Here is a 12365-nt window from a genome sequence, read left to right as displayed (position 1 = left end):
ATGTGAAGAAAAATATCTGTCTCTGATCTGAGTGCAACAGTGTGTTTCTGCTAGTATGACAATCTGTGAAACTCAAGATAGCTGTCTCTAACAGGACTAATAGAGACAGCTCATGAAACTCTATAAAGCTTAATGGAAGGTGAATAGCTCTTTAAATAGATTTTTTACAATAACAAGGATTAAGAAACTTAAGATATAAAACTGATACAGTCAGTTTTCTCATTTCTGGAAGAGCATTTAAGAGACTGGAAGACAAGGAAGACAGTATTGATCAAAGCCATTTTAATTACTGACCATAGCCTCTTGATTACTCAAAAGATTCAAATATAATCAGAGTATTTTCTTCTGTTTAGTTAGGTGTCATTTTACATCAAACTTGATGCTGTGTGTGAAGGTTAAATCGTAAATGTGAAAACAGATAAAAATTTTCTTTGCTTTTTATTAGTACAGAAACTAACAAGTAAGAGACTTCATTTAAGTCAGTCTTTGTAACAGTAACCATTTCTGTCCTTCAAGTTGGAAATGACCATCTAACCTTACTTTTTCCTCCAGGAAAATGAATGTATGAGAATTAAAATCTTAGGTGACTGCTATTACTGTGTTTCTGGACTACCTATATCTCTTCAAAATCATGCCAAGAATTGTGTGAAAATGGGACTAGACATGTGTGAAGCCATTAAGTAAGTGCTCAATTTTTTGTTAAATATTCAACAGCAAAAATTCTGTCTCTTTTTTATCTATAGCTGTGCTGCTGGTTGAAACATTCAGATCTGCAGTAGTTGGTGTGTTTCACTACAAGGTTCAGCATGGTAATCTTGATCTCAGCCTCAGCAAATAAATGTTTTAAGATGTTGGATTGTGTCATCACAATGGATCTATGACATCACTATAAAGATGATTAAGGGCCTGGAGCATCCCTCCTATGAGGAAAGGCTGAGAAAGCTAGGACTGTTCAACCTGAAGAAAAGAAGACTGAGGGGGAAAATCTCATCAATGCATTTAAGTACCTGAAGGGAGGGTGCAAAGAAGATGGAGCCAGGCTCTTTTCAGTGGTACCCAGTGATAGGACAAGAGATGATGGGCACAAACTGAGATCGAGGAGGTTCTTCTGAACATCAGTAAATAACATTGTTCACTGTGAGGATGACTGAGCATTGGCATAGGTTGCCCAGGGAAGTCATGGAGTTTCCAGCCTTGGAGACAGTATAAATCCAACTGGTACAGCCCTAAGCAACCTGCTCTATCTGGCCCTGTTTTGAGCAGGAGTTGGACTAGACAATCTCCACAGGTCCCTTCTGACCTTAACTATTTTGTAATTCTGTGATTATGAGATGGTAAATACCCCAACAGATGTCACTTAAGACTTGGGAAGCTTTGATTTTTGCAGAATCATGATGCTAACCCACTTGTTAGTCAAACAATTGTTAGTCAAACAATTCTGTCCTCTGTGAGAGGACAGAATTCCTGGCTTCTGCTAAATTTGGAGTTCACCGGTGGTCAGGAGCAATTGCCCCATCACAATTAAAATGCCTTACACTCTGAGCCTGTGGAGTGATACTGAGTATGCCTATCAAAGACATTTCTAATGGCTTACAGATTTCTGGGCCAAGTGGCCTACTTTCGATGTTGTTAAATAAGCAATAAAATGTGCATGTCTTACTAGGCCACAGCTTTATGTTTAGTTTCAACTTTTCTGTAATTAATTTTTTAATTAATTCCTGTAATTAATTTTTTAGGTCATGACTTTCTAAAAATTTTTGTCAGTTAACTCTTTAAGGCAGCATTGAGAATTCTGTACTTATCAGCAGTATTTTGAATGTATGGGTTACTGTATTTGTCCCTTATTCTTTCCCATAGTCATTCTGCTTGTTGTGTCTTTGAAATAGAAAACTGAACAAGGTACTTGAGAATCCTAATGTGATTGCTTTTGAAATAGCAGTTGTAACTTATTTCAAGTAATTCAGGTAATAACAGGAGGCTTGATATGACTGTGAAAGAGGAAAAAGAAACATGGTTGTATCTGACAGATTAACACTTGTAAGGCGTCTGCGGGTACAACTAAAGGCATACTTGACGAATCCTCTACCTTATTACTGAAGAGTAGATTGGGAATGGATTATAGGCAACTGTAGCAGTTCTGAAGATGATGGGACTTCAAAGAAGTCTTGTGAAAGAGCAGCTTTATTCTCCCTCAACACTTCACTTGACTGCTATCTGAACTCTCAGTGGAGAGTGGAAATAACTCTTTTGTAAGCTACCTGCCCTGAATGAGTGCTGCCACCAAAGCTGGACACATTTCGGTATGAACGTATTTCAACCGATTTTGGATGTCTGCACATCATACTGAAGGGTCCTAAACCTTCCTATCCAGAAATTTCAGCTTGGTAGTGTGGTTTGTTTATTAAGCAAGGGTCTGATTCTGTTAGTTTATTTAGAAAATATTTTGTACTGAAAGGACAATTAAAAAACCTTCCACCTTTTTTTTTTTTTTTTAAACCAAAGTCAGATAATTTATTGTCTATAATTCATACTTGAAGTTCTTTTTAGCTTTTAGGAGTTAAAGTACTGTAAATGGTTACTTATAGCAGTTATTGTTAAGGGCACGAATATATTTTCTGAAGGAAAGCTATATTTCCTTTGACTAAAATTAGAGTATATCTAGGTGAGCTACACTTCACAAAAATATGTATCATGTGAAGGTCTGGATGTTTGGTAGTCATCTGTGGTTTTTTAAACAATTGGACTTTAGTTTTAAAACTTGGTATGCTCTTCTGTAAGTTTCAGTTCTAATTTTGATGTTTTTGCCTAAATCACATTTACTACTGTCCAGGTAGCAAAGTATGAAATTACCTCATCCTTGTGAGGTATATGTGTTGTGTGCATCTCATCATGAAATGATAGTTATGTTGAACAGTGTTGTCTCAATGATTTGCTAAACAGGCACACAAAAGTGATTCCCTTAATCCTTCCGTACTGCCTTTATATACATGTAATTGTAGTCACAAGAGGGTTTCGGCTTTCAGTTGCCTGGTCTTGTGATTTGATCCAGGGTAATTACTGTATGAGTAGGTTGATTAATGCAAATTTGGTTCTTTTCTGTTTAAGCTATTACAGAAAAGGGGTAGTATTTGTGGAAACTAGGATTTTGATCTCCTGGCTTTAGGGATCTTTTGTAAAACTAATCTCAGTACACGAATCAGGTTACTGCGTTTTCTAAAATGTTTTTTCTTCATCTAGATATGGTGGTACTTTACATTGTGTCCAAAGAAATAGGTTTTTTTTTAAATGGTACTTGGAGGACTTCTCCTTGCCAAGTATTAAAATCTACAGATTTGGTTGTTTCCTAAGTTGCTTTCACTGGATGCTTTCTCTTTTTCGTTTAGATATATGAGAACATTATTATAATTAAACAAATTGCTTTTCTAGCATATTAGGAACTAAAGCTAATGTCCATTCAGCAGTAGTTAAAAGAATTTCTGTTCTGCAAGTTCTGACACCTCCCCCTTGGTTGACTGAAAAATGTTGGGTTTTTTTCCCCAGCCTTTCAGTGAAAATGAGAGCTTTCTGATTTACATTTCATAAGATCTGTGTGTTGTGTGATAAATGTGAGTTAAAAGCATTTGCATATAGTTTCTGGTCAACCTGTTGCTTTTTTAGTTAGGAGAAAAAAAGTATAGAAGGTTACAGGTTGATGGAAAAACAGTGCTAAGTTCAAGCCATAAATTGCCCTTCATGAATAGCTGAAAGTATAACTTTACATATCAAATGCAATGCTTTACTTGAGCTCAGAGAGCAATCTGTCAATTCCTCATACTTCAGAACTTCCCAGTTTTCTTTGCAGCAACTTTCTGCTCAAGCTGTTACCAAGTATGTTCGTTGTTAATGCTCGATGATAAGGTTCTCCGTGGTAGGAGTAGCCTTATAGATGAGAAAATTACCTTTTGGTTGTATAGCACATTCTGATCTGACTTTATTACTGTAGTCAGAGTTCACAATCCTCTTGTAGACAGATACCTGACTACCACAGCCTGTTTACATCTCTGTATAAGTGAGGAATCTATACCCCGTGCTTTCAAAGTATTATGTCAAGTGTTGCAACCTGCAGGTGAATAAAAATTACAGATTATTAATCAACGCCGGTTTTTTTGTGTGTGTGATTGCTGCCTCTTTGTGTGTAAGTATCACCTGAGATACTTCTGTGGCCTGTAAAACTAGAAGTAGTAATACTCCTGCTGTTGGAAGTGTGTCACTCAATAGATATTTGATTCACTGTGACTCAAATTTGAGTTTTGTCAGTTATGAGGTTTTGTTATATTCTGTCACTGAGGTGCAAACTGACCCCACAGTGTGCAAACTACTGAAATACAGCAGTTTACTGTTCAGATGAACAGTTCTATATAGATTTTACCATCTCAATATGGTTTCAGATCCAGTTCTCCTTGAAGCAAAAGGAGTTCTACCGAAGTGCCAGGTGGTCTGTAATACAAGGCCTGATTCTGTCTTGTTTCCTAATGATGTGTAGCTCCATTTTGAACAATTTAGCCTCACTAGGCTAGGGATTGTTTTCTTTCAAACATGTTAGTAGTCCTGTTGATTAATTGCTTTGCTTCTCTGCTTCATGTTGGAACAAATCCAGTCAATGTTTCTTATCATCTGCAGCCTACTCGCCCAGGAGTGGGATGCTCACCTTATCAAGCTGTAGATGCCAGTGCTGCCTGTGATGTTGAGAGCTGGCCCTTAACTGGATGTTTTAAGGCTAGAGCTTATCTGTTAAGGCAAAATATGTTTATGTATGAATAGATGTGCTGGTTTTTTTCAGCGCAAACTCCACCTCTTTGTCTCTGTGGTGACTTCCTAATTTACATATTTCTCAGGCACAGATTCTCAAAGGCTGTCTTTGATTTGGTAGCGTGAAATGAGTTCCATTTCAGAGGAAAGTGAAAGAAACTTGGATAAGATGGTTGTACCAATTTGAAAGCTAGATACAAAACCAACTAATTTTTTTTTCATTCCCGCAGGTCTGATCCAAAAGGGAATTATGCTTTTAAAGTTGGTAATTTGCAGGGAACTAAGTGCTCAAGGCTCACTGAATATGTTAAACTGTGTAAGACAGGGCTAGATGAGTTTTAGATGCATTAGTCCAGAATTACTAATGAATAAAGCTCAGATGAACAGAATAGATGCTGTCTTAATGACCTGAACTCTTGCTTGTGTAAAGTTGCTACAACTACCTACAAGCTAACTTGCCTCTTAAAAACATAGAATCCTTACAAGTTCAAATTTAAGGCTGCAATAGGAAAAAGACAGTCTTGATGAGTATTTTGACTGCCCAGGCAGGATAGGCACACTGACTGTGGTGTGCTGAGGGAAACCAGAGACACTATGGGACACTATGAAATAACAGTGGGAAGTTTCAGATATACTTCTGAAAGTAAGGTAAGGGTCCTATGGGAATGTGATAGGCTGCATTCTTAGACACATTCAGTGCCTGCATCGTCACAGCAATTGTTCACGGAGCACAGGCAAAAAGAAGTAGTAAACCTTAATTTGGTCCAGAGTAACACTTCCAATTTAAAATCTTCTGTGGTTTCTTTAATTTGTGAGAGAGAAGAGAAGATTCAGTTCTGGAACACATTCTGCTTGCTCCCCTCCTTCACTCCTGAGAGCTTATTATAAAGCAGACTTTATGGCTTGCTCTTCAGAATATGGCAGGGCAGCCTTTTGGCAAGCACTCCTAGAGGATAAATGTTCCTCTTCCACTTTGCCCAGTTTTGTACAACACTTTTTTTTCCCCCCAAAGTGTTAAGCTTCTGTCATATTCCTTGTGCAGAGCAAGGTGGTGTTTGTCCTCTGCCAACTGCTTACAAAGATAATTTACAAGCACTTCATTTTCAAATGTGTCAGCTATACAAGAGCAGTGTAAAATGACAAAGTGAAAAGAAATATAAATATCACTTGACAGAGACAGAGCGAATTAAAAAAATTCTCATCTCTTCTTTTCAATAACTTCAAAACACAGTTTGACAAAATACTTTATGATGCTCCTGTTATTTTCATTACCCAGAAAAAGAACATTTGAGAACTTCTGCTTACATGTAGGATTTACCATATCAAATTAAGCCAGTTAAGTTCTATGTTCCCTTTTAAAACAAAGAGAGAAACAGGCCAGTTTAATTCTGTAATTTAAAAGGTACAGAGCTGATGATTTTAATCATTGAGACTGACAATGTTGCTAGAACTGTGAACTTGACTCATATACAGGAGTCGTTTGGGTTTCTTATTCTATAGTTGTTCCTTCCGTCAACATCCTGAATTCCCCCAAGATAAATATATGTACATGTTCCTTATTACTGCTGGGTTTCAGTCCGCGTGAGTTGGGGCTTAAATACATAAATCCTGTTAAGTTACAATCTTCGCATTTCTTAGAGCTGTCTAAGACTGTAGACATCTGAATTAATTTTGTAACTCTTTACATATGTAGTTAGGTACCCATATGACATATGTCTGAAAATGTTCCGGTTGTTTGACTTTAGTCACCCATCTGTGATCCACAAAAGCCTCTTCTGGAAAGATTAATGCCTATCTTATGTGTGGGGCTCTTCTGAGATTCAGGTTAGGGTGAACAGATACTTCAGCTCTGTCTAAAGTCATGGGAAAGGTCAAAGGTTTAGGTGTGGTCTGGACAATAAGGGTGGCCTTTCATTCTTTATATAATGATCCAGTGGGTACAGCATTCACCAAGCATATGGAAGGCTGTTGAGCCTATGTTTGCCATTGCCTGAATGGCACTGAACCCATATCCCCAAAAAGTGTACGAGCTGCCAGGCCGTAGAATATCCTGAGGTTCTGTGTTTTTCCTCCTTCCTCTCTAAGCAGAACCATTTTCAAGCAGGCATGCCAGAGTGATGGATCTGACAGAAGACAGGTATGAGAAGGTCTCCAGCATAGATACTAGGGTCTTCAGACAGAAGGGAGCATAACAGTAGTTCCAGATCTCCAAAATATGTTTGGTAGACTGTTACTGCATTAAAAGCCATACCAAAGGCTCCCTGTAGAACAAAAGTAATGGTTCTACCATGAGACTGAATATTTCTACTACTTAGTTCAACCCTCCCAAATAATTTCAGATGAGTATAAAAAAGTGACTTCAGACATGGACTTCAGAATTACTACAAATAGTTGCAAATATAGATAATATTAAAGGTAATATACAAAAATAATCTTAGCATAAAAAGAATGAAGGCAATGCTAAAAAGAAGTAAATGTTATCACCATTGTTAGTGCCAATTTGACTGGTAAATTAAAAGAAAACAAAGGCCCTATTATATATATTAACACAGATTTTCTTAACTACAGGAAAGTAAGAGATGCAACTGGAGTTGATATTAATATGCGCGTAGGAGTGCACTCTGGAAATGTGCTGTGTGGCGTTATTGGGCTACAGAAGTGGCAGTACGATGTGTGGTCACACGATGTTACTCTGGCAAATCATATGGAAGCTGGAGGAGTCCCAGGGTAAGAGGTTTCTCTCTTAACCTTTGAACACCTGGATTTTTGTACCATGGAAAACTCCACAGGTACTATATCTTCAGCCATCAGCCTTCATGGAGAAGCCTGAACTAATTCTTAGTGCCGTCTTAAAAAAAAAAAAAAAAGAGCACTCAGTATTTCCTCTGATTTAGAGGATTTTCTTTTATATTTGTGCCCATTAGCACTTCTGAAAATGAGATTAGAAGGACGGTAAATGAAGTGAGCAGGATATAAAAAGTATATCCAAAAGCTAGTAAAAAAGGTTGATCAGGTTCAACTTATGCTTTTGATTGGTATTTGTGATTCTGTAATTCTTTTAAAATATAATTTCAGCCGTGTTCACATCACCTCAGTCACCTTGGCACATTTGAATGGAGCTTACAAAGTGGAAGATGGGGATGGAGATGTGAGGGACCCATATCTGAAAGAGCATAATGTTAAGACTTACTTTGTAATCAATCCTAAGGTTAGTAGTACTTTTATTTTGTGGCCATAGTTATTTTTGAGCAGGACCACTAATCTCTTTATTTAATAATTCACTACCATAAGATGTTGATCGGAGCTATTACTGATGCTTACAAATACATAATGTTTGCATTGCAAATCTTTCCCGCTCTTCAGAAATAAGTCTCTGATATTTCCCAGCAATATCATTAAGAACTGCAGGTTCTTAGCATCTCTCCATTTTTAAGTTCCTAAGCATGCAGATATGTGGTACCAGATGATACATTACTGCTTCAAAAGGTAATGAACACCGAGGCTGATATCACCTTTTATTCTCTGTCAACCAGGGAGAGAAGCGAAGCCCTCAGCACCACATTAGACCTCGGCATACTCTTGATGGAGCCAAAATGAGAGCTTCTGTCCGCATGACCCGGTACCTGGAATCTTGGGGAGCAGCCAAACCATTTGCACATTTGCACCACAGGGACAGCATGACCACTGAAAACGGCAAGATTAGCACAACAGTAGGGGCCTACTTATGTCATTTCATACAATTTAGCAATATTTGAAAGGAAAAAGTTGCTCACTGCTAAATACCTGGTTATTCCTGATAGAAGAAGATAGATGCATTTGTACAGGGCATAAACCCAGTGAAGTTGCTGGGAGCTTTTTCACTGGCATGTAGGCTTTGGATTAGACTCTAAGGAGCCATGTCTTGCTACAAGTGCATCTCTGAATTACAAGGAGTCCAGCACACTTAACTAAAATACACAGTTTGACCCTCTAAGCCTGTGCCCCAGTCACCGCATATACAGTGGCTGCTGTTCACCTTGTGGAAAGATATTTTGAACATAAAGCCAGAATGCAGCACATTTGGGAAGGAGCACTTTTGATACAGAGACATTCCCTGAAATTTATTGGCTGTTTCACCACATTCTCCATTTGGAAAATGGCCAAACCTGGAGCAAAGACTGTGAAATTAGAATATCCCTATGGCACCTGGAGTGGACTTTATAGAAAAGTTCTCTGGGAACCAAATCCATACTCACTGTAACATCTACATTTTGAAGGTGCACTAACCACTCATCAGCTATGGGTGATGGCCTGAGTTTCGCAGTGCTATAGTGCAATGTTCCATCTCTCACGCTCAACAGAAAAGATTTCTTTTTGATTTTGCTGACACTGTTTTACTTCTGTCATTAAGACACGGTCAGTCCAGAGCTTGTACATTGCATTATCTTCTACAAAGTGCAAACATAAAGGTGAATTCTAATAGTTTTCAACATTGACATTCAGTTTTGATACTGTTACATATGAGAACATAGGATTGAGCCACCTAACCCCTCTTGTTCAATAAATACAGTGCATCAGAATATGGGTTGTGACGTGTTCATTACAGAAAGTACCCAGTCATCACTATTAATCACAAAATAAATGCGATTGTGATGGCTGCTGTTGCTTATCAATGAAAAATAAAGACCATTGCCTGTATTTGGCCACTCAGGTCTGTTTTTTTCAGAAACATTTAACATTGTTTTTTGCTGAAGCTGGGAGGAGTTTGGGCTACATTAAAACAGTGGTGACTTTGAAGCAGTGACTTTCTAGTAACGCAAAACATTTTTGGATTCAGACTGTTGTCTTAGTTATTTACTGCTTATAATGACAGATCAGTTTGTCTCGAGGTCACTCCATCTTCACTCTTGGCTGGATTTTTCTTTTAGACAGTATTAATCTAATGCTAAATGTATTTGTATTGGAAACTTTTCTCCTTACTTGACTCTGTTTTCAACACTATTTTTAAAGAGACTCAATGTTGTCAAAGTCTATTATCAGTCATAGGTATTTTCTTTTGGTTTTTTTAGGATGTTCCCATGGGGCAATATCATTTTCAGCGTTGCAGAGAAAGGTAAATTATTTTTTTAAACTCATTTATTCATATAAAGTCCATATAAATACATACACATCTGTATGCGTTCATATATCTGTAAGGCATGTTTTCAAATACCGAGGGCCATTTCTCACCCAAACTATTTTTTCAACTGCTAGCTCTTACAGAGCAAAGGGCTATGGAAGCAGACTCATGTTACGTATGAATTGTGAATACACTTCCTGCTAACAAATAGCATTATTATGAATTAGTATAAGTATGTTGATGAGCTACTATTTGTTTCTCCTAACAACCCAATTACTCTATCAGTGGGGAAAAAATTATATGCAGGAAAATTGAGAGGAGGCATAGGGGAGAAAGAAGAGGGAAGATGGAAATGGCTGTTAATAACCTGTGTTACAACAGCTAATAATATGTACTAAAAGAGACATTTTATATATATTGTTAATTGCTTTATAATTGCATTGTGGTTTATTATTTCAAGGTCTAAAGTACATTTGCAGTAGCAAACATTCAAAAGGTACTGTATGGTCTTCCTGTAGTGCTCCTGCTTCACAAAATGTTTGCAAAATTACAATAACTTAAAGTTTTCATTCTCCTGCTTGGTGCTTCAATGATCAGGGCAAGATGGTAAGAAATGGAAACACAATTGAAGTTATAATTTCTTTAAAAACACTCAGAATTTCAAAATCAAGAAAAGAATGACATCTGTGTAAAAAGCAAACTTAGCACTGTCAGAAACCCAGAATGGTTAATTTTTATTAATGACTTGATAACACTTCAAATAATGTCTTTCTTGCAAAAGCATAATAAGTATAATCACAAATACAATAAAATATTCTTAAAGAACCTTTTAAAAATTTGTATTTTTATTGTCTTAAGTTATGCAAACAAGTCATTCAGTCTGTTCCTTCCCCATCTCTCTGTTTCGTGACTGTCTCCTTGACAAATCACAGGTTACTGGATACCTATGCAATTACCTAAAATATTGCTAAATTCCAGATGATTTAACTTTTTTTTTTTTTGCATGATACTATTAAAAACAGTCTCTGATTTTAAAACTAAGCGTTTACTTTTGAACAGTATGTCAGAAGGACTTCTATCGCCCTTATGGTAAAAAGAAAGATCATTGCACTGTGGTACTTGCAAATAATGAAAAGCTTTAACATGTTCTTGCTTTTGTGTTTCTAAATTCCACTCCAAAATAGACCCAAAAGGTACAAATGTTACCCTGTGTCTTGATACTGTATTATGGAAGGAGTTTCTAGAAACAATTACTGGAGTCTGGTGTCCATAATGAGGCATATAAATATGATTTTAGGTAAGCTAGTTAGTCACTCCCACAGGAGAGAGCTGAAATGATAAGAAGTACTTTAAAAATCAGTATTTTATTAGAATATGAAAATGTAGATTTTGAAGCCTGACTGTAGGCTTCTGTTTGTGTCAGTCTTAGCTCTTATCTAGTTACATGATAGTCTTACATTGTTAGGGATCTGCCAAGAGGATTAAGTGTGATTAGATAATGTCTCCTCATCTGTCTAGTTATTTCTCCTAGACAGATTGTTTAACATGTGAAAAATAAGTTGTAAACACTTTCTTATCTAAATTCTGTAGCATTGAATAGGCATGAAATCAGATGGGTTGTTTAAGGTTACTGTAGTTACACTAATGTAATTTCTGTATGAATTTGAATCCTGCAATAGGTTATCAGTTTTGGGGAAATAACCCAAAAAATTGATGTTGAAGAAAATCCCTGTTATCTTTAATAGGGTTGAATTTGTAGGTTAACAAAGTTTTGGTAAGCAAAGAGTCAAATTTCAGATCTGACTGTTGACTTCTTACGAAACAGTTATTAAGTTAACATTGGATTTAAGTTTTCAGGAGGCAGACATAATCTGGCAATATTTGAAATATTTCTTTTTTAAAGAAAGCGCAACTGCTGAAAGGGCTGATAATGTTTGCAGTAGCATATGTTAGCAAAGACAAACCCATTCTGATGATCCTCTGTTGGGTTCATGCTGAGTCTAGTGAAAATAAAAGATTTTTTTTTTCATCACAGTTGTGTTATAAGATATAAATAGAGAAACATGACATATGTTTGAAACTAATTTCAGACTTTGGGCTCAGTTATTAAAAATAATAAGGTATTTCCAAGAAAAGAAGAGTTAGCAAGCTTTCGGTAGAGAATGCTTATTATAGCTCAGTGCACTAGCACATTGTTGCTCATCATACAATTCTGGCAGAGATTTTTAAAAAGTAACTACAAGAAACAGGAATGTTTTAGGAATTTGAGCATATTCATATTATTTTCATTACTTCTAACACTTTCCTTCAACCAGAATTTCTTGAACTCCCTTGATTTTTTTTTTCCAAATGTTTTCTTCTGTTTGTTTTTAAGTGCTCCCTAATAGCTAAACTCCAGATATTTTTTTTGTGTGTGTATGTGTGTTTCAGACTCTGCAGCTTATGCTGGTTTTGTTAAGAGATTATCATGAGGCTCAGT

General features: G+C 36.7%; 1 protein-coding gene across 1 annotated transcript in view; it reads left to right on the top strand.

Moving 5' to 3' along the window:
- The window catches only part of ADCY2 (adenylate cyclase 2), a 225742-nt gene that overhangs the window by 151061 nt on the left and 62316 nt on the right, over positions 1-12365 (top strand). The window contains exons 7-11 of the mRNA XM_086740408.1: positions 553-680; positions 7357-7515; positions 7864-7996; positions 8322-8498; positions 9837-9880. Coding sequence (XP_086596534.1) covers positions 553-680; positions 7357-7515; positions 7864-7996; positions 8322-8498; positions 9837-9880 — 641 coding nt within the window. The remainder of the gene's footprint in view (positions 1-552; positions 681-7356; positions 7516-7863; positions 7997-8321; positions 8499-9836; positions 9881-12365) is intronic.

Source organism: Chlamydotis macqueenii, chromosome 2 (genome assembly GCF_036417535.1).
Source record: "Chlamydotis macqueenii isolate bChlMac1 chromosome 2, bChlMac1.mat, whole genome shotgun sequence".
Classification (NCBI taxonomy): Eukaryota; Metazoa; Chordata; class Aves; order Otidiformes; family Otididae; genus Chlamydotis; species Chlamydotis macqueenii.
Note: the sequence above shows the minus strand (reverse complement) of the source record. Positions and strands in the feature narration are given on the sequence as shown.